The following is a 22,672-nucleotide window of genomic DNA, read 5'->3' as shown; positions in this document are numbered from 1 at the left end:
CTCTGGCGAGTTCATCTGCTACTTCGTTTCCTTCTATATTCGAATGTCCTGGTACCCATGTAAGCGTTACTTTGTTGGTATTTCCCAGTGCATTCAGTGTCTCGGTGCATGTTTGCACCAATTTTGACCTGTATTCGAAGGATTTTAAGGCCAGCAGTGCTGCTTGATAAAGGTAGCGGGAAGGCGCTGGATGCAGGCCGCTACCAACCGTGCGATGTGGAAGTCATTGGGGGAGGCCTATGTTCAGCAGTGGACGTCCTGTGGCTGAAATGATGATGATGATGATGAGTGCTGCTTGGCTGTCTGAGTTGATGTAGATGTGTTGATCCCGGAGCCTCCTTTCCAAGTTTATCTCTGCACATTTGTTTATGGCAAAGACTTCGGCTTGGAAGATTGAGGCTTCAGTCCCCATGTTTAGGCTAACTTTGAGCTTAGGCCTCTCTCCGTAGATCCCGCAACCTACATCATTTTCCTTTTTGGATCCGTCCGTGTACCAGACGTGACTACCTTCCTTAAATGACATTTGGCCTTCTAGCCATTTGTCTCTAGGAGGTATGTTTACGGAATATAGTTTGGTGAAGTTACATTCCGTATGCATGTCGTCACTGGGCATGCACAGAAGTTTGTTTTCAAGTACTGATTCCTTGAGTCTTATCAGATTTTGAGAAGCCCATCTGACTTTCGTGCGGGTGCAGATTCTATATGTTCTCTGCTTGGCTTCTTTTTGCACATGCATATGCAGTGGTATAAGATCAAGCAGAGCATTTAATGCAGCCCCTGGTGTCGTTGATAGTGCTCCGGTTGCTGTGATGCAGGCTAGCTGCTGCTCAGTTTCTGTATTGTTGTCATTTGGTTGACCTTGCTGCACCAGACGGCAGAGGCATAGGTTATTATCGGTCGTGAGACCTGTGGATGTGGTGGACGAGGATGTGTACAGCCATAGGGCGATTGCGGGTTTTAGTTCCCATCTTGACCCTGCCATTCGACAACAACTCCACAGAGCCATTTTGGCTTTTTGAATGATGTTGTTTAGGTGCGAATTCCAAGTAAGCTTTTGGTCAAAAGTTACCCCTAGATACTTGGTTTCGCTTGAGAGAGGAGAGTTTTTCCGTTTAACTGCAGATTTGCCAATTTTTCCAGTTTTCTCTTCCTCGTGAATGGTATTATCACTGTTTTATCCACATTAATAGATAATTCGTTTTCTCTACACCACCTACTTATGGTGTTGAGAGCGCCTTGCATTAGACTTGAAATTGTGCTCAGGCAGGGACCTCTGATGATAACCACTAGGTCATCAGCATAGCCTTGAGCATCATAGTCTTTTTCTGCCATCTTAGTAAGAAGTTGATCTACTGCTAGTGTCCATAAAAGTGGGGATAGTACGCCTCCTTGTGGACATCCTCTTGTGGCAAGAAATTCAAGCTTTGCAGCATTGAGGGTTATGTTTACTACTCGGTTGGAGAGCATGTTTTTTACCCATCTGATGGTGCTTGTATCAATCCCTTTTGCCTCCATTCCTTTTAGAATGGTTTCAATAGGGGTATTGTCAAATGCACCTTCAACATCGAGAAAAGCACATAGGGCCGTTTGCTTATCCTCTAGGGATTTTTGCACCTTATCGACCAGATCGAGCAGGGCTGTTTCAGTAGATTTTCCCTTTTGGTATGCATGTTGGTTGATGCTTAGTGGTCTTTTCACTAAGTATTTGGCTCTAATGTGCTGGTCTATTATCCTTTCCATGGCCTTCATCAGGAAGGATGTTAGACTTATGGGTCTGAAGGATTTGGGTTGTGAGTAGTCCCTTTTCCCCGTTTTGGGTATAAAACGAACTTTGACCCAATTCCATGGTTCTGGTATAATGCCCCAGGCGTAACTTGCTCTGAATATTTTTACCAGATGCGGGAGAAGTAAGTTATTACCTTTTTGTAGAAGAGCAGGAAAGATGCCATCTTCTCCCGCTGATTTAAATGGTTTAAACTTTTCCAAAGCCCATCTAATCTGGTTAGGCCTAAAGATATTGGTGGCCTTATTCCAGTCTGAGCATTTAGCCCTATGGAGTTCATCATTCCTTTGGGTATTGCTTTGTGTATTGATTTGGTACGAACCCGGAAAGTGTGAAGACCTAAGGAAATCGAGAGTCTCCATCTCGGTGTTCGTAAATGAGTTATCTGGCTTCTTTAGTAGTCCAAGATAGTTGTTTGGGGTCTTAGCGAGGATTTTGTGAATTCTTGCTCCTTTGTTAGTTTGTGCAATTTCTTCACAGAAGCGTCGCCAAGAGGCTCTTTTGGCTTTTCTGATTTGTTTGTTATATTCTGTTAGGGCCTTTCCGTACTTGTCCCAGTCGCACGGTTTGGCACGGTTGAATATACGACGTGTGATGGCTCTGAGCTTTTCTAGCTTCTTGTTCCATCACATTGGTGATTTGTTAGATTTTACTTCTTTTTCGGGGCAGCTTCGTTCGTAGGCATTGATTATGCCATTATTGAGCATTTTGACCGCGGCATTAAGAGAGTCCGGTGTTTTGATAGTTTTGGGTATATCCTTTAGATTCTCACTGAGCAGGGTTATATACATATCCCAGGAGGTGTCTTTTGGATTTCTTACTCTTGGATATTGAGCTTCTACCAGCCCTGAAATATCAAAACGTATATGTCTATGATCAGACATTGAGTTTTCGCTGCTGACGTGCCATTTTGTTATACATTTTGACACATTTTCTGTTGCGAATGTTATATCTATTACTTCCTGTCTGGTTTTTGTTACGAATGTTGGCGTGTGGCCATTGTTCAGCACCTGTAGACAGTTAGATAGAAGAAAATCGGATAGTAACTCACCTCTCATGTTGGTATCCGAGCTTCCCCAGAGGGTATGGTGGGCGTTAGCATCGCATCCCACTTAATTCGCGTTAATTTAACCAAATAACCACTTTTTCTTCTTCTATCATGTATTCATGTAGGCTTATACAATGGAGGTCACAACTCTGGTGTCAGTCACGAGCCGCAATTGGCGTCTGACATGGCCTAATTGGACCGAAGACGCTCTAAACACAATCAGGTTGATTAGACCTACATGAATATTAAAGTCCTTACACAAATAAAAACAATACATAAAGATTTTTTGCAATGTGTGTGCCCCACTTGGGCTTTTGAATCGAACCCAACCCAGGACTTCCGGCTCGAAAATCCAACTCTAACCACTAACCCATGGAGGTTTATATTGCACTTGGTAGTACCTCCCTTAATCCAATTTTAAATTACGGCTCAAAATACGCTGAAATGTACCTTCTTAGTTATTATCTTATTCCTGTTTTATTCCCGACATCTCGGAGGTATTGCGGAGTTGAGCAATGAATAGGTACAGATCAAAGCTGGCGTGTCAAAGCTCCAGAAATCAGCGCGCCTAAATACATTTTTATGAGGCACGTCACAGCAAATGTTAATAAATATGTTATTGCCATTAATATGATAGATGATGTAAGAGATCACGTAAGATTACATCTTCAGATCAGTAAGACTTATTGTAAGTAAAAAAAAAAGTTACAAGTAAGTAGGTAGGCTCTCTTTTTTATGTTCATCTTCTACGACTTTGACTAACTCGCCTGTTGTACCACTGTTTGTTATGTGTGCAATAAAGATTTTAAAATAAATAAATAACTCTATCTTACGATACGAATAACTAATAAGTAGGTATGTTATGACTTTAAATTACGATATGAGTATATCTCAATGTAAACCATTTACACTACATGCGACTCTACAAGTATTTGTTCGTCCTACCTTACACACAGCATACCGCCCCCAGGAAATATTAAAACCTATGTGTCTTTGCCAACGACTACTAAGATTAATGTAGGCCACAGAACGACTCTACAGGGCATCCCATAAGGCTGTGTATACTCATTCCCGGTAAAAAATAGGCTCTATCTGTCAAGACTGTACCTGAACCCGTAAGGTAGAGCGTTAACTTACACAGCTAGGTTGGTAACGATACTTTATAATCTACTTAGTTATTTCAGACAAAAAATATTTCTATAAAATACCTATCGTTCGTTCGTTCGTTTCAGCCGAAAGACGTCCACTGCTGGACAAAGGCCTCCCCCAAGGAATTCCACGAAGTCCGATCCTGCCCTGCCCACGCTACGTTTTCCGTTATACCTATAGATGACTATAATTTTTTGTTATTTTAACATCTATAGTCGTGGTAAGTAAATTTTGTTGGTATAAGTACCTAAGTACGAACAAAGCACCTTAATGTGAACGAGACTTCTAGTTACTAGACAAATAAAAATTAGACTGCATATTACTATGAGTAAGTCCGATTGTGACTATTTCTAATCGATAAACTTGCACGTGCAACGATTATTGCTTACTTGCATCATAGCTGTTAGGCTATACCTACCTAATCAAAAAACAATTTCTCAACTGCACCAATGTATTAATTGTTCAAAAATCATCTCTATGGCCTTAGCATAGGAGCGATCATTTTTATCATGTCTAGGACAAAAGAAAGTTATTCTAAACTGACCTGCACCCCGTCCATTCCTCCATCATACAGCGTCCACCTTCCGTACGCGGTCATGCTATATACAGACACTTGAGCACAATCACAAAACACTTATTCTCGGTTGTAAACTTTATTACTGAATGTCCTAAAACGAGCATAACGTCATGACTCGAGTGCAGACACAAATTCAGTACTGCTACGCGACACCGAGGCCGCGGAACGTTTAGTGCTTGATTAGCACAACGTGTGCAAATCATGCAGCGCACCAAATGGGCGGTTCTCGCATTGGCCAGATTGAAATTGATTGCCAGCGAGCCGTCCTCATTGACGTGATTGGGAAGAATGGATGAAATGGACCTTGCGTCTGTTTGATACTGTTGACCCAATGTATTACTTGCCACATTGACGCACTTTGATCTCGGACGTAGAGCGGATAGCCGTGTGAAAACAGCTCCGGACCTGCTTGTTTTTATTAAACCTAGATAACAATGTTTTTAAATAATATTTCAATTCTTTATACTGTATTATGTATTAAAAATAAACTGTAGATATAGGTGTATTTTAGCCCAAAAATAATTTCATGTTCATTAGCTCAAAATGTATTTTTAATTAAATAATTATTTAGGTGAAAAATGTTAGGTAATTCAAAATTTAAGATTAATTTCGTAATCTATTGTGCAAGATGTATTTTTGGAAACTGTGTTTACACCTAGGTATTGAATAAATCTGCATTAAAATAATTTATGAAGTATTTTGAGCTACTCGTACCGCAACATAACACATAACAAGACAATGGCCTTAGATGTACCTATTGTCAATGACCCAATGACCGTTTCTGAGATGATTGCTTCATACAATGAAATATGCATTTTGGGTATGAAAAGAAAAACATTGTTACGTAAACGTGTTTATTATTGAGAGCGACTTTTATTAAAGATTCACATAGTTACATGAACATGTACCTAAACTTAATTTTTATTGACGAGTATCATGAGACGAACAAAAGTTCAATTAACCACCACTAGGGGCGCTCACTGTATGCACTACACAAATAATCGTTGTACAAAATTATTCAGTATTGTAACAAATGGCTTAATAAGTCAGATTAAATCAGTCACAATTAATGCAATTAACATTTAACAATCATTTAATCAGACGTTGAAAGTTGTCGCTAACGAATATTTACGAGTAATTGAGCCAAGCCCTCGTTGGTTCGGCGTCCTACCGATTGCTTCGTCGACTGAGTCTCAGATCACGCTCAATTTCGTACTGACGGAGATCTGCCCGTTCCAGGAAATCTCGACGGTCCAAATAACTGCAATTAAAAACAATTGCTCCTTTAGCAAACTATTTCTGCAAACTAGTATTCGTGGAACTACCCACCTTGTATTACCTAGATCTACAAATTAAATGACAATTCTACTATACGACATCTTTAGAGCCTTTTTCCTGTGATGCGGATTTCGGCACGCGTGCGGATCTGGGGGGCTACTCCGAAAAGCTGTTTACGTTGTTTCAGGTCTATCTGTTACCGTCGCTCATGCTGGTATCTCGAATTACGTTTTTCGGAATAGCCCCGCTGATTCACATGCGGCTACCCGCATTTTATTATTTCATGTTTTTCCTATCCGCGTGATGACAGGAAAGAACCACTTGTGAATCAAAAACAAATTAAGTAACTTACCCCGATTTCCCTTTATTGTGACTTTGAATTTCTTCATCAAGCCCCTCTTGTTGTTTGTATGTAGTCCAATCAAGCTTCGATTTCTCTAAGGTGGATAATTTGTCTTTCTTGTTGAGTTGCCCGAGTACACCGGACAGACCCGACGACCCGCGAGATGACGACCCAACTTGAATCTTTGCTGAAAACAACAAAATTAGATTAATTAATAAGGTATAAGATCAGGAATATAAGTCAATTAACAACCCCCGACTTTTGCGCTTAGAAAATATTGATAAGGGGTAGGTATTGTCCGACGAGGCACAGTAAAGTGAATGCAAATGGTTTACAAAATAAAACTTATATCCTATTTAGCTATTTAGGCAGCAAGGTTCTGGAATGGAGACCGCGTACCGGAAAACGCAGCGTGGGACGTCCACGTACAAAGTGGACCGACGACATCGTAAAGGTAGCAGGGAAGTGCTGGACGCAGGCCGCTACCAATCGATCAACGTGGAAAGCATTGGGGGAGGCCTCTGTTTAGCAGTGGACGTCCTATGGCTGAAATGATGATGATGATTTAGCTATAGATTTAACTTAAACTCACCTGAGGCGGGAGCTTCAGCAGTTTTTATCTTCTCTTTTATGACGTTGTTTTCTACGACAATAGTTTCCCCAGCAAATTCAAATATTAGTTTCTCTCTCGCTTTATCATCATTTGTATTTTCAACCTTTGTCTCAGGTTTTGCTTTATCTACTACCGGTTTAACTGTTTCATTATTTGTACTCGATACATTTGCGGTGGGTTTGGGTTTGGAGTCTGTTCCTTCTAGAAATTTAGCCCATAAGTCGTCTTCTTTTTTTTTCTCGTCCACAGGATCAATTTGTTCAGGCTGCTCGACTTTCTTTTCTTCCGGCTCAGGAGTAGGTTCCTTTGTACCGTTTCTTGTTTTCCTTTTCTTTGTAGTTTTTGCTGCTGCAGCTGTTTTTCGTTTTTTAGCTTTGTGTTCTACTTCTTTTTCGTACTGTAAGTCGGTTTCGTCGTCGGCAGATTCTTCTTCAGAAAGCTGCTCAGGTTCTCCAGGTACGTAGTCGTCATCACTCTCACTGCCGGATGACATCTATGAAAAAATAATAGTATTTTTAGATAGTATTAAGGGAATACAAAATACGCTTACTAATCAATAACAGCCAAACGCCTGCTGCAAACCGAAAGGCAAAATAATGTTACAATGCCGTCGTTTGTAAAAGTACAAGTAAAATGTGAATTAAATAAACTATTAGCTCTTCCTTCGTGAGGCGCAAGCCATGCCCTTTACATACGTAGTTATGTACAGGTACTTTTATCAGCGCCCTAATAAAAACCCAGGTAAGAAAGAAAACTTTTATGTTGTAAAAAAATTACCATTACCAAGTATCCTACACATTAATTATTAACAAAGACTAACTTTCAAAAACTCTTCTGGCAAATACAAAGGTCAAAATAAAAATTAAAAATGTAGTTACCTACAATAGAGTATTCCAGCTGCAGACTTCAAAACAATAAAGTAAGGTAAATAAAAAAAATGTTTTAAAATAATTTATTTATTTGAAACAAATTTTACACAGGTTTTTTCTTATTTCTATTCCTATTTTTAACATTAGCAACTTCATAAAAGTTGCTTCCTGTCTTGGTCCGCCTCTGTGCCCTTTCTACTGCTCTCCTCTGCTTGGCAGTCATTTTCTTTCCCACCTTTACATTCTCACTGGCATTATGTTTCTTTGCTTTAGTAGGTATCTCATCAACAATGAATGCTCCACTGGCAGCCTCAAGCCTTTTCCGTTTCAAGTCTTTAATTGTATTAACGTCATGTGTCAAATGGTCTTCCACATCACTGCATTCAGCTTCATCATTACTGTAGAAATCACTTATATCTGAAGAATCATCATTATCTTCTTGAGTTTTATCCTGGGCTTCATCATCTGTTTCTGACTCATCATCCTCTTTTGGTTTTTCATCTTCCTCATTTTGTTCATCAATTCCTTTAAGTTCATCAGGTATTTTGGATTCCTTTAGTGGTTTAACATCATCTTCATTGTCAAACTGTAGACCTACTCTAATTTTAGCAAAGTCTTGAGCTATTACCAATTTATTAACAGTCATAGTTGGCTTCTCAGGTACATCTTCTACTTCTGTTTGTGGAGTATCAGCTGCAACCTCTTTGTTTGTTTCTTCAGTGGTTGTTTTTACTACCTTTATTTCATCTTCATTTTGTTGTTTTGATAAAGGTACTTGAAAACCTTCAGGTGCCACATAGAAGGGAAGTTTACCTCTCTGCCAGTCATTGAGAACCATTCTTGCAACTTGATTGACATCTGGCTCACCCTTTTTCAACAATTTCCCAGTCCGAGCAGCAAGTTTCTCCAAAAATTCTGTTGCTGTATCCCATCCATCAACTTTGTATGTCTTGATCAAATATTCTTTCCTCACTCTTTTGATGACTTCTTCAATATAATCATCAGGATTTTGTACTAGCTCTACTCTCACAACTCCTTTCAATACCTTCTCAGTATCTGTTTCTGCAGAAGGATAAACTATTCCAGGACAATCAATCAAGTATATCCTTTTCATTAAAGTAATGTATTGCCAGACTTTTGTTTCTCCAGCAATTGGTGCCACTTTGCAAACCTTCTTGGATCTCAATGTATTAATAACAGAAGATTTACCAACGTTTGGGTATCCAATAAAACCTACACTGATTTGCTTTTTGTCTATGTGTAGTTTAGCAAACTGTCGGAGTAGGTTGATAAGTGAACCTTTTCCGAATGGATGTGTCAGGGAGGCATGGAAAGCAACTGTAGGATATTCAGCGCTCAATATAGCAACCCATCGCTGTGTTACCCAGTTAGGTACCAAATCAACTTTGTTCAGAATGAAAATTAAATGTTTATGTGGCTTCTCATCTCTCAAAAACTTTTCAACGTATGGACTTCTTGTGCCCATGGGGTCACGGGCATCGAGGACTTGTAACAAGACATCTGATGAATCAATTACTTTGTACAGCTCATTCCATATACGACGACTCATCCCAGCACCAAACACCCAGTCCCTTTGACCTTCTTTGACTCCTGTATCTTCCCTCACTCTGTCTATATCTTTATTCTCATCATACTTTTCTACATTTTCTTCGACTGCTTTTGACAGTGATTGTAAATCACCAAACTTTAAATTGACTCTCTTTCTCTGTTTCTTAGGCCCGAAAGTTTTATCGAAGCCTTCTGTATCTAGCAAATGGACTCTAGCATTCTTTGCTTTCTCATTAAGTAGTGATATAGGCAAGTCTGTAGGTTTCATCACAACTTGATACGGGTTCTTGATTGCTGCTCCAAACTCTTCTTGAAATTTTTGTAGAGCATTTTGCGAAATTACACGAGAATTGCCAAACCATTTTTGGTTAGGTTCCACGCGAGCTCGTGTACCTGAAGGCAACCAACCTTGGAAAGGAGCAGGACTCAAAATTTTTCCAGTTTTATCTCTTTTGGCTTTAAAATTCCGGTACATCTGCAACCTCTTGATCGTTCCTTTTGTTCTGGGGTTCCCAACAGCTTTCAAACCTTCCGTCGGTCTATCTGGGTTCATAGAGTGCCCAGATTTGTTAAAGCCTTGTTTCCGGGGAGCCCCCGGGGCTGATCTTACTTTGCCCATTATTACTGATTATATATACACTATTTTTACTAATTATTTAACTTTTGCACTAAAATCTCACGCGGTCAATAACAACGCAGTAGAGGTTAGATTTTGTTTTTGACATTTACAACCCCAGCCCAAGACATATGACCGATTGTATGCTAACTTCAGGTTAATCATACCTCTAACAAAGATCGAAAATATTTTCAAACTTACCTTATAGCCGCTAAATTAACTATTAATCTTATCAATTAACTCACAAATGTTTTCAAGCTATGATTATTATATAGAATTAAAACTGCTAATCGTTATAATTATTAAAATAATATTCCGCTATCAGTACAGTCAGGTTATTTCCAGCTAACTTCACGTCTTTCAAAATGTCTTCCTTCTTCTTTTTTGTTCTTGGCAATACTCGTCGAGGCCGACTTGATTTGTGCCATTTTCATGTGAGTGTGGGACGAGTTAAGAAGAGGGACCAAGTGGGATGGGACTTGGGCTTGGGCTTGGGATATTAGGTGCGGTTGAGGTCGTATAAAATACATAAATTTAATATATAAAATATAAGTTTAAAGTTTTATAGAGTGCTGCTTAATGAATTTAACAAGGGAATGTACATATTTTTTATTAGTAATACTTAAAATAGATGAAAGATTGTAAGGAAGGGGGGCTTTGTTTTTAATTAATATACTATGTAGGGGCAGAGAATTATATAGAGTACAGTTAAATAGAATATGTTCTATACTACCTTCCTCCAGGCCACAATCACAAATTGAGGAATCTAAAATGTGAAGTTTCGCCAAATGCGCTGGAATAGAACAATGACCAAACCGTAAACGGGATAGAGTGGAAGTGATATCCTTGCTTAAACGGAATTTTGAGAACCAAGGCTTCAGAGAGACACTTGGTTGAAATTGGTGAAAAAATTTACCTTTGTGTTGGGAAGAACTTTCCCAATCCTGACTCCAGTCTTGTAGCATAATATAGCGCGGAATCGAAGCCAGATCCTGACAGTAAACACTCTTATTATTATATCCTTGTCTTGAAGCAAGCTTTGCCAGTTTATCAACTGATTCATTACCTTTAATACCCGAATGACCAGGAATCCAGGCCAACTTCACACTTAACATCTGGTCACGGCATTCTCTTAATTTACATTTCACCAATAATGATAAAGGGTTATACAAATTTTTATTGAAAGGGTTCGCCAGAAGAGATTGTAGAAAACTCAGAGAGTCTGATAATATCAGAGAATTACTTATTTTCTGCTCTAAAATGTACTTAATACATTCCAAGATGGCCAAACCTTCGCCGCTATAATTGGAAGCCAAACTTGGATACTTAAAAAGTTTAAAATAACCTGTAGACTGTCTTAAAAAGGCAGATCCGACAAAGTTATCAGAGTTCAAGTCAAAATCTTGATCTGGTAATACGGTTTTAGATGCATCAGTAAAAAATATTTCATAATCTGGGGCATTCTGCTGAATGTAGCGTTGTATTTCTTGATTTGGGTTAATAGTGTCTTTACCAATGCCTATAGAGAGAGATACATCTGGTTCAAATAGAATATCAATGAGTTGATAATGAAATAACGGATGACACGGGAACTTAAGTATATCACCATCAAGTTGAATAAGTTTACGGTAGCTAGAAACTAAATGTGGCACACGCTTGTTACGCCAGAAACTATTGTTACCGTTGATGAATTCGTTTAGAGTTTGAAGTTTGCCGAAGAGAGGATGGTCTGTGAATTGGGCAGTTTTAAAGATGAACCTGTCTGAAAGGTATTGTCGACGCATGTTCAATGGAGGATCTGCACCCTCTACCTGCAAGGCGTTGACTGGTGTACTTCTCATAGCACCAAGTATAATTCTGAGGCTACGGGATTGTACCAAGTCAAATTTCCTAAGGGCAGTGTTACAGGCCAAGCTGTTCGTGAAGGAGCCGTAATCTAAAAGACTTCGTACTAATGCGTTGTAAACAAGCTTAAGAGTCGTAGGATGAGCACCCCACCACACCCCTGAGAGAGCTCTCATGACATTTAAACCTTTCTCACATTTGTCCACAGTGTAGTTGATATGAGATTGGCCATTACATTTACTATCAAACTTCCTTCCCAAGAAAGAAATTTCATTAGCGATGGGAAGCTGATTGCCATTGACTTTAATAATTATATCCGGAATCAACCTTTTCCTAGAGAATACCACTATAGTACTTTTTGAGACGGATAGGGATAAATCATGCTTTGATAACCACAGGGATAGGTTGTTTAGAGATTCTTCTAGTGTCGAAGAAGCCGTAGCAATACAATTATCAACTGAGTATACTAAGACATCATCAGCATATTGTAGAATTGAACAGGAAGGGGCAATAACGCGTTCGAGTTCACTAGTATACACATCGTACAATAGAGGGCTTAGGACGGATCCTTGAGGGACACCTTTCCACAAAAATCGCTTGATGTTATCAGTACCAGGAACTCTCACAGTAACCATTCGTTCAGTAAAAAGATTGAAAATGAAATTTGTAAAATTAAAAGGGATTTGTAGCGATTCTAATTTTTGTTTTAAGATTAATAAATTAACATTGTCATAAGCGGACTCTATATCTAAAAATGCTGCTGTTACTGATTTATTTTCTGAGAACGCTAGAAGAAGGTCTGTAGAAAATATACTCAAACTATCCGCTGTACTTTTACCTTTTCTAAAACCAAACTGAGTTTTACCCAACAAATTATTTCGCTCTAAGAACCATTCTAATCTATTTTTAATTAAGTGTTCGGCAATTTTAGAAAATACGGATGCTAATGCTATTGGCCTATAAGAGGATGGTTCTGCAGGATTTTTGAAAGGTTTAAGAATAGGAATAATAATATGAATTTTCCAAGCAGAGGGAATTAAGCCGGATTCAATTACAATATTAATAATATCTAACAAATAACAAAGAGAAGGCGCAGTAAGATGTGATAAAAACGAGTATGGAATGCTGTCTTGGCCAGGGCAGGAATCTGATACATGCTCTAAAACTAATTTTAGTTCTCTCATAGAAAATGGCGAGCTAAAATAGTCGTTAGAACAGTTATTATCAGAAAGTGAATATGTGTAAGGCATTTGAGTAGCGTTAGGAACGTAGTTAGGAGCTAATTTGTTTGTAAAAGCATTTACCCAGTCTAAACTAAAAGAGTTACGATTTGCGATTGATAAAGAAGATCGAAAACGTTTAATATTGTTCCAAACAATAGTGAGTGGAGTGTCTGGCGACAAAGAAGAACAGAACTTTTGCCAGCCAGCTTTCTTTTTTTTCCTCAACAACCGCTTGGTTGCAGCAGTAACATTTTTTAACTTTAAATAGTTTTCCATACTTAGTGAATCGCGACATGCTTTTTCGGCATCTTTTCTTTTTTTAATAGCCGCCGTGCATTCTGGATCCCACCAAGGCGGTGAGGGTAATTTATTGTTGGCAACATTTTTACGTTTAAAAACTGCATCAGCTGATGATTGAATGGCTGACACTAAGCTGTCAAATGAGTTATTGAGGTTATCTTTACAAACTTTCGGCAATAACTTGACTTTCTGCTCAACAGATATGCTAAATGAATACCAATCACAATTGTTTAGAATATATTTACGCAAGGGAGGAAGTGGATCTACAGAACGGTTGTTCTTTGGTAACGTAATGACAATCGGAACATGGTCACTACCATAAGTGGATGATAAACATCTCCAACTCAGACTCAAAGATAGCGTAGGTGAACAAAGTGAGATATCGACAAAACTTAAAGATTGGCCGGGACAGGGTCTCCTTGTTGCTGAACCATCGTTTAAAACGCACAGATTTAACTCGTCTATAAGCTCCACAAGATCACTACCAAATGAATCATTGACTGGTGCACCCCAAAGAGAATGGTGTGCATTAAAATCACCTAAAATTAACACAGGCGCAGGAAGAGATAGGATTAAATTTCTTAAAATCGGAATAACAGATGAATCTTTGCAAGAAATGTATACAGACAGTACTGAAATATCCCCAATTTTTGCAGCTACTGCATTCAAGTGATTATTATTGTAGGAAGGAAGTGCTAGTGATGTAAATAAGTAATGTTTTTTAATCAGTAGAGCGGCACCACCCCACCCATCATCTCTGTCATCTCTCAAGACTGAATAGCCACGAACTCTAAAGTTATAGCCTGGCTTCAGCCAGGTTTCAGAGACAGCTATGGCAAATGGCTGGTGTTGGTTAATTAATGTAATGAGTTCAATTGTTTTAGACGAAATGCTTCTACAATTCCACTGGAGGATTTGATCCATTTTTGATAATGTTATAAATAGAGACTGACAAGTTGTTAATTAAAGAAATGGCAACGGAGTACGGTAATGCAGAGTTAACTATAATATTAATCAATGAAGACAGCAGATTATTTAGATCCTGAGAGGAGACAGAGTGAGAGTCCCCTGCAGATGAGGGCTCAGACAAGAAACCACAACCATTTTGTGGAGATGGAATATGATCAATTAAAGACTCGTGTGCTTTCTTGTCATAGCCTGGTGGGAGCTGAGTAATTCTTTTCCTATTTATAAAAACTGTCTTTTTGTATGAATTTTGTTCTGTTACAGGTTTTGAAGGTGAAGGTGATTTGGGAGAACTAGCTGTGACATCTGAGTATGACTTAGTGAAAGGAAACTGTTTAGAGGCTTCTAGATATGATACTGTGTTAACTGACATATAATGCTTTATGTTTTTTTGTCGTATAAATTCGGGACAGGTTTGTTCATTTGCTTGATGTTTCCCTGCACAATTAATGCAGGAAACATCTGTCTCGTCGCAATTAGAGCCTGAGTGGTCCCCGGTGCATTTAAAGCACCTGGGTTTGCTTCTGCATTGAACCCTGGTATGTCCAAAACGACAACAGTTAAAACACTGAATTGTTGGGAATATGTACTGGTCAACAGGCAGTGAGGAAAAAAAGGAGTAAATTCGGGGAGGAAGAGCTTGACCATCGAATGTAAGGACTACCGTCTGAGTGGGCAACCATTTAGGGCCTTCAAGTGATGTAACTTTGCGGCTAAGCCGGCGAGACCGAATGATTGGACCAAAGCCTTCAGGAACTCTTAAATTTCCTACAATCTCTTCATGCGACCATTCGCAGGGAATGCCTTTGACAATGCCCATTTTGGTGATATTGTATGTTGGGATAGATAAAACATAATCATGTAATATAATTGGATTACACAAAAATGAGTTTGCTGCACCAGGTGTTTTGAATGTCACTGCCAATCGATTTCGCCCTATTCGTTTAATGCCATCATCCAAAATATTTTTTAAATTATTTCTGAATAGAAAATTCCCAAATTTGATGGGGTGAAGAGTGGAGCCAGAGTTGGGAGTTTCTTTTTGTTGGACATGTACCAGAAAAGGACCTGCATCCTGATCCTGGTAATTGTTTCTGCCTATTATATGGTTATTCTGTTGAGAATGTTGGATCACCGGAGCTGGAGGAGCTTGCGTTAAAATTTCTTGAAAAGCACTGGTAATGTGCATTTTAGGAGAGGATTTGGTCTTTAATAAATGTTTGTTAATTTTTTTCTGAGTTTTTCTATTTGTTACTATTTTAAATGACTCAAATTCTTTTACATGTTGGTTAGATATGAAATTATCAGCCTCTATTAAGGTCAATAAAGGATTGGACTGAGATTGTGGAGTGGCTGGGGGAGGATCAGGGTCAGGAGCTGGTTCCGTCTCCATAGTTTATAAATATGCAAATGGACTTACCCCTATATAATATATACACTAATCACACTAAATTACTAATTTACAACAATTTTTTACAAAATATACACAAACTAACAATAAAATACGAATTAAATAAAAACAGATAGACCGCCCTTTTCAACTTCCCGCCAAAAAGTCCTTTCAAAATGTCAATCAATGAAAACAATTTTACCAACGATACTATAACTTAGCATAGAGCGCCATACAAGTGGTAAAACGTGACTTTTCAATATCTCTACACGGTTAAAAGTCGGGTCTTTCAAACAAAATTACATACACTAATTTTTTTAAGGTTCAACCTAGCGTCTAAAGGTTCAGGCACGCCTTGTATTGGATTGAAATAACAATACGATCGATACGATTTGAATTTGAATTCATTCTACGTAGTGGTGATGGAAAATTCCATTACATGCTTAATCTTATATGTAATAAATCTATGTAACTGTCAATGTCATGTATTGTTTGTGTCACTCACTGTCAGTCTGGAGTGAGCTGTCAGTTAAAATAAAATTGGGTTTGGGTTCAATTTTTGTGTACGAATTGATTGTTCAGCGATTCATTACGTTATGTCGATAAAAGTGTAATGACGGTTTTACTATATAACAGTACTTTTAAATCGAAATAATGGTTTCTTTACATACGTTTATTCCTTTCGTTGCCTTGCCAAGGAGATGTTAGAAGTACAAATCCATTTTTACGAAGTGAACAAAAAGTTGTCAAAGAATTAGCATTCAATGAGTGTTATTCAAATTGTATGTACGATAAAACTACCCCGATGCAAATGAGCTTGAAAATACGAAAGGCAACATGTATGACATGTTGTCTGAGTTTCGAGTATCAGAATTTGATTCGTTCGTTGACATACTGCGACTAACATCGGTAGATCCATTGGACACTTTCGGCGAGATGTGGTACCCAGTGTTTTTGTGGTCGTTATGTTCTTCGGTGTTTGTGCATACTTGTGCCGCGCTCGTCGCCTTCGCAACGTTAAGGAAGCACAAATATGGCAAGTTCTTTCCCGTGCTACTAATCGTGATGGGCGTAGTGAATCCAGTGACTTCAGGCGTAGCTAGCAGTGCCGCGGTTGCGTTTATTTACCGGGCAGCCAACTTGAAGATGATGCCCATTCATGCTATGATATGGGGCATCGGACAGACAGTGCTTGGTGCTGGTATTGGGTTTACTAGAATTTTAGCCACTTTGTAATGTATGGTAGATACTGCAGTTACAACCAGCTCTTTCATTATGGGTCAGATGAATTGAAAGTCAATTATCTTAATTATAGTAGATGAATAAATAAGATAAGGTGCTGAATTCCAATGCATGATTTCCACATGTACTTTGTACAAATACTCATATTAAAATTGTATGGTATACCTACTTATTGTAAATACTGTAGATCTTATTGTATTATATGTTTTGCATACCTTTTTATATAACTGTCATAAAATAATAAACATGTATACCCTTTGCCTTCAACTAGTCCATTCCTCAAAAATGTTGAGGGGTTTGAAGTATTGGAAAATAAATTTTATAGATATAAAAACAATAGTTAATATTATGGTACATTGTGATGCTGTGGCCTGTAAGTGGTTGGAATTAAACTTGTTACAAAGATTGTAAAAAATATGTATGTTATTGGTATGGGTGGTGTATTAAATAAATAAATACTGCACATAATGTGGTATTCATTCCTATAAATTTAAATAAAACTATGCAATATTATGTAGGTTAGATTGCTATGTTCATTGTGGACTTAATAGAACCCACCGTTAATATGTCAAACTGATTAGTTAATTTCATGTAAGAATTTGTATCCGGCCTCCAGAATCGATAGAAAAAACTGTCAAACAAGAATATCAAGGTATTAACAATATTGCACAAGATGACATGTTTTAAAAAATAGAGAGATATGTTTTGTACTTACATTACAATGTATAATGAATAAGTCTGTGAGCAGTTAGTACAAGGCCTTGTTATTAGTTATAACAGCTCGGGGACTGTAGAGGTACCTTAGTATTGAAAATGTAGTTCTTTACAATTTATGTTATTCACACATTATTAGTAACAATATAGTGTACCATCAATTTACTATGTACTTGGTCTGCTATATTGTTGCTAATCCTACCCCTTGTATAGTACCTATTTTATGTATTTTGGTAATCAAATACTGTAAATAATGAAGCTAGTGTCTTTGTTGTACCTACGCAATATAATGTATACCTATGGAGTTAATTAAAAAAGTTTATATAAACAATACAATTTAGTATATTTATTTAAAACTAATAAATTACTTAAATTTTATAAATAAACATTTTTATTTCATTTTCTAATATGAAAGAATGTTAAAGTATTTAAATTACATAACTTCAAGTCACAAGAACTAAGTAGGTACATGATAAGAACAATAACTATTTCATACAAAACAATTTTAACCCTGTAAAGTGCTTCACATGCAACATTTAATGATATACATTAATCAATTAGGTAATTAATTTAAAGAAATTAAATAGTTCCACTATGAGAATACTTAGAGAATCTCTTGTGAACCTCATGAAATCGCAAACTGTCATCATCCTCTTCATGACTCACTTCATGTATTGTCTCTTCTAACATCAATGGCAGCTCAAGTTCTCTTGTCATTGTAGCCTGTAATGAAACAATAAACAATTAATTAAAAAGGAAAATCATTCATTTGCTACTTCATAAGAGTTCAATAGTGAACACTAACCTCATGAATGTCTGCTTCTTTTCTACTCAATTTATTAACATGATCTTGCAAACTCTTAGTTTCAGAAGTTGCATCTTGTAATGCCAATTTTAGCTCCACAATTTCTTGTCTTGCATTTGAAAGCAGTCTTTCTGTAGTCATCAAATTTTCTTTCATTTCTTCTTTCTCCACTTCTAACTTAGCTTTAGAATTAGACAAAGATTTAATTCTATTTTCATAAAGTTTTAATTCTGAGTCAGTTTCACCAGCACATCTACTGTTACTCGCATTTTCTGTTTGTAAGTTATTACACATTTGTTTCAAGTATGTCAAATTTTGTTCCAGTATAATCTTTTCCTCTGCCATAAGTTTTATTTCATTCTCCAATGAACTAATTTTGCAAGTCATAGCAGAAACTCGAGCTGACTGATTTTCTATAATACTCTCTTTGTCCATCAACTTTGCTTCCAAACTTTGGATTTTACTAATGTAACTTTGTAATTGTTGAGATTTTGAAGCAGACTCACTTTCCAAGGAGTGATTGGTATTCTCCAATATATTTGCTTCTACAGAAAGACTAGCAAACTGTTCCAACATATCAGATCTCTCTGCTTCTTTCTGAGATAACATTTCCTCAATTCTTCTTACTTCAGCAACATAATGCTGTAGCTGCTGTTTCAAACTATCCACTTCTTTTCTAGATTTGTCATACTCAATCCTGGTTAGTCTAAGAGTTCCATTTGTATCAGCCAAACTGTTTTGCAAATGCTTATTTTCAATTACAGAAGAATCAAGTTGTTGTGTTAGTCTCAATATTTCACCATTTAAAAATGCAATTTGGGATTCATAGTCTGATAGTTTATGTTCTGATACTTTGTTTACATTTAATTTTCTTTTCAGTTCAGCTATTTCATTTTCTAATTTATTGACTTCATATGATTGTGACTTTAACTTCTGCTCCAGAACACTTACAGTTTCTGTTTTATGGTCTAGTTCTATTACTAATTTATCGCGCTCTTGATCAACTTTCCTTATATTGTCAATTAAATTAGATTTATCACTTTTCAAAGATAGTATTTCTGATTGTAAATCATTGCATCTCTTCTCTAAAGCATCAATAGTATCTTTTGAGAGACATAGTTTCTTCTGAGTGGATAATAGTTCATTCTGCACTTCACTGCTACTTCTTTCTGTCTCTAGTTGTATATTTTTTATCTGGTTTGCCAATGTTTTTTCTTTTATTACATCTGACTGCATCCTTTTTATTTGTTCTCTCAAGAAATTACATTCTTCTTTCAAATGATCTACTGAAGCTTTTCCGTTTCTATGTGTCATTTTATAAGATACATTTTCTTCTTGCAATTGCTCCATTTCTCTTTGTTTGAATGCTAAGTCACCTTTTAATTTCTCAACTGTCTCCATAGCTTCTTTATACCTTAGTTTATACTCTTGTTTGTCTTTGTTTACTATTTGAATTTCATATGTTAATTCATCCACTTTTGCCTTTAATTTTTGAATATCTGATCTGCCATAATCACCCCTTTCATTGAGTTTAGCAGATTGCAAACTTCTACATTGACTTAATTGCTGACTCAATGAAATGTTTTCCTTGGATAATTCAGTATTCTCAGCATTCAGTTGACTAATAACATCTTTATAGTTTTGCCTATTACCTTCATCTGATTTGTGCATTTTACTTTTTAAATCTTCATTCTCTTTTTTTAGCATTAGCATCTTCTGATCACTTTCACAAAGTCTGTTTTGCAGATCTCTAACATAAGAACTATCATTGAATGAGTTAAATCTAAGACTTTCTTTGTCTTTACATTTTCCTAAATGTTTGTTAAACAAACTCATAGTTTCAGAAAGTTTATCTTGAATGTCTATCATATGTTTTTCATATTTTTTTCTATCATTATCCAGTATAACCAGTAGTTCTTCCTTTGATGGACACTTCTTGTCTTTTGACCTATAGTCAATATTTTCTGAGCTAGCAGTTTTACTTATATGAGACAAAGTTATTATTTTTTCTTGCAAGCTCTTATTCAATTCCACTAAGTCTGTTATTTCCCTCTGTAAAGCTTCCTTTTCTTTTATTGTTCCACTGAGTAACTCCTGAATTTTTTGGGCCCCTGAAGAGCTTCCTCTTAACATTTGCTGGGACATTTCTTTCTCCAACTCCATGTTTTTTAATGTCAATCCTTCTATTCTGGTTTGCAAAAAGTTAACTTCATTCATCATGGCTGCCAACCTTTTATTGCAGTCATCTTCAACTTTGAGGGCTAATGTATCTACTTTTTGTAGCTCATCTTGTAATGCCTTGTTCTTATCAGCTAGTGACAGTGCTCGAAGCATTGCCTCATGTTGCTTTTCTAGTCCAATTTCAATTTCCTTTTTCAATAACTCATTTGATGTTTCCATTTCACGTATTTCTTTCAATAAATGTTGCATTTTTCCATCTGAATTTAAATGACAGCAATCTTTGTTGACAGCAGATAAGGAGCGGCCTCCTTCTAGCAAAATATTCAACCTTACAATTTCATGATCTCTGTTTTCCACTTGATTTTTTAATAAAAATACTTCATCATTGTAGGCCTCATTCTTTTCTTCTAGTAGCTGAATCTTTTGGTTTAATTCCATCACATCTTTATCCAGGTCCCAGGGTTTCTTATCACTACAGATACACACTTTAGAAGTCTGGGTGTCACCCCCATCTCTCCTTTTGCTCTTGTTCCTAGAGCTCAATGTATCAGCACACAAACCTCTGAGACTAAGATCTCTAACATCATGCTGTAATTTACTTACAATGACTTCCTTTTTAGCAAGTTCTTCGGACAACATTTTTATCTTTCTCTTACCTTCTTTTGACAGGCGCAGATTTTCTTCTTTTAATTTTAAAACTTCTCTATGAAGCTGATTGTTTTCTTGAATAAGCTTAGCATTATCACACTTGTATGGTTCAGCTTCTAACATTAGTGAATCACGCTGCATCAAAGCTTCCTTTGACAAATCCATGTAGTGTTGAAGACTTCGGGTGGTTTGTAGCAAATCTGCAAGAATACATTCTACCAAAGGCACTGCGTCGACTGGTAACGAATTGCTGTAACCCAAATCTTCGAGTTTCCGTTTCAAGTTGAAATACGCTTCACCCATATTGTATTCTTTCTTATTTATTATACAATTAATTTGTAAATAATCTAATTTTAGGTTCAGTTATTTTTATTTAGTTTACAATTCAGAAGTTTTCATTTTTTGTAAATTTTGTTTTGATTTCTTCAAACAATCCAAAAAAAACAGTCAACGCAACGAACAACGACACTGAATTTGACAGTGACAATCACAGAGCATAGACAATTGTTTTTTTTAATTTGGGATATCGTATAGAATCGGATCGGCCATCGTATCTTTTGTATCTCTTTGTAAGATCCATCCATATTGGATTTATCACCTTGTTTAAATGTCATTTTGCCAGTTTACATAGTATAGCCCGACCAGTGGGTCTAGACAAAGTGCAAATTATAATCGCAAACCAGTCGATAAGTGGTCGAAAAGCCCCTTTTTTGTATGGAGTTTTGACGGATTCGATTTTCGATTCGATCAAAAAGTGCGTTTTGTCTAGGGGGGCAGGAACATAAAAACCCTCGCCATGTTGCGGAAAACTAATGGTACTAATTTCTTTTATAGTTCAAAAATACTGAACTGTCCTGTGCATGACATTGACAGTGGGGCGCCACCGTCAATACCGAATCGCTAGTTCCGATTTTTACCATGTTGGAAACCATATAGTTGAACGATGGTAGCGCCCCCCTGTCATTGAGTTTGGCGGGACAGTTCAGCGTGGGTCATCTATAATGGCAACAGTAACTGAAAACTTCATTGACATGTCATCTTGCATGTCAGTCTATTGCTGTCAAAGTGTAAACAAACTTTATTTTAAATGTGCGCAATTGATTTTGTGAATTAAATTGCTAAAATATTTTTATAGTCGTGAAAGAAAAGTGGTTCACAATGTGTTAAAGTATTTGTCGAAGAAAAATACTAAGGGTTCGGACAATATTTTCATTGAATAATGTTTCCGACAAAGGTTGTCAAATTGACTGACATGTTTATCGTATAGTACAGTCCACTATGAAAATGAGCTGTGGTTTATTTCAACTACCTATTTTAAAGTTTTTTGTCACTTCGTAAGTGTTGAATTTTAAGGAATTGGGAAAGAAGTACCGAGTTTGAAGCGTTCATGAGCAGACATTGCAGTTGAATATTCAAGTTCTGAATTTGATTATTGATGAATAATAAAATAAGTCCTAGTAGCTCGATTGAGGGTTTCATTTAATTTATTTAAACCAGGTTACCTTTAATAATA

The 22,672-nt window shown here is 36.9% G+C and overlaps 3 protein-coding genes and 1 long non-coding RNA gene across 4 annotated transcripts; 2 read left to right on the top strand and 2 right to left on the bottom strand.

The window, feature by feature from the left end:
* Positions 1–5,400: 5,400 nt before the first annotated feature.
* On the bottom strand, positions 5,401–9,982 carry LOC135077626 (nucleolar GTP-binding protein 2). The gene is made up of 4 exons (XM_063972179.1): positions 7,803–9,982; positions 6,771–7,284; positions 6,188–6,365; positions 5,401–5,818 (listed from the first exon to the last, which is right to left on the bottom strand). Exons 1-4 carry the CDS (start codon positions 9,846–9,848, stop codon positions 5,725–5,727), a joined length of 2,832 nt encoding a protein of 943 aa, XP_063828249.1. The 5' UTR covers positions 9,849–9,982; the 3' UTR covers positions 5,401–5,724.
* A 2,942-nt stretch (positions 9,983–12,924) lies between these two features.
* On the top strand, positions 12,925–15,410 carry LOC135077625 (uncharacterized). The gene is made up of 2 exons (XR_010258485.1): positions 12,925–14,270; positions 14,444–15,410. It is a non-coding gene; the product is annotated as an uncharacterized LOC135077625 (long non-coding RNA).
* Positions 15,411–16,085: 675 nt separating this feature from the next.
* LOC135077624 (transmembrane protein 170A) lies at positions 16,086–17,861 on the top strand. Its single transcript, XM_063972178.1, has one exon. It carries the CDS (start codon positions 16,407–16,409, stop codon positions 16,803–16,805), a length of 399 nt encoding a protein of 132 aa, XP_063828248.1. The 5' UTR covers positions 16,086–16,406; the 3' UTR covers positions 16,806–17,861.
* LOC135077623 (centrosomal protein of 135 kDa) lies at positions 17,416–21,600 on the bottom strand. The gene is made up of 2 exons (XM_063972177.1): positions 18,331–21,600; positions 17,416–18,248 (listed from the first exon to the last, which is right to left on the bottom strand). The coding sequence occupies exons 1-2, from the start codon at positions 21,460–21,462 to the stop codon at positions 18,105–18,107; spliced, it is 3,276 nt and encodes a 1,091-aa protein (XP_063828247.1). The 5' UTR covers positions 21,463–21,600; the 3' UTR covers positions 17,416–18,104.
* Positions 21,601–22,672: the final 1,072 nt, after the last annotated feature.

This window comes from Ostrinia nubilalis, chromosome 13 (assembly GCF_963855985.1).
Source record: "Ostrinia nubilalis chromosome 13, ilOstNubi1.1, whole genome shotgun sequence".
NCBI classification, from domain to species: Eukaryota; Metazoa; Arthropoda; class Insecta; order Lepidoptera; family Crambidae; genus Ostrinia; species Ostrinia nubilalis.
Note: the sequence above shows the minus strand (reverse complement) of the source record. Positions and strands in the feature narration are given on the sequence as shown.

Coding starts and splice junctions, on each gene's coding strand:
- LOC135077626 (XM_063972179.1), bottom strand. CDS start 9,848: ATGGGCAAAGTAAGATCAGCCCCGGGGGCTCCCCGGAAACAAGGCTTT. Junction 7,285..7,802: donor ACTTTTATGAAGTTGCTAAT/GTTAAAAATAGG, acceptor ATTTTTTCATAG/ATGTCATCCGGCAGTGAGAG. Junction 5,819..6,187: donor CACAATAAAGGGAAATCGGG/GTAAGTTACTTA, acceptor TTTTAATTGCAG/TTATTTGGACCGTCGAGATT.
- LOC135077624 (XM_063972178.1), top strand. CDS start 16,407: ATGTATGACATGTTGTCTGAGTTTCGAGTATCAGAATTTGATTCGTTC.
- LOC135077623 (XM_063972177.1), bottom strand. CDS start 21,462: ATGGGTGAAGCGTATTTCAACTTGAAACGGAAACTCGAAGATTTGGGT. Junction 18,249..18,330: donor AAGAAGCAGACATTCATGAG/GTTAGTGTTCAC, acceptor GTTTCATTACAG/GCTACAATGACAAGAGAACT.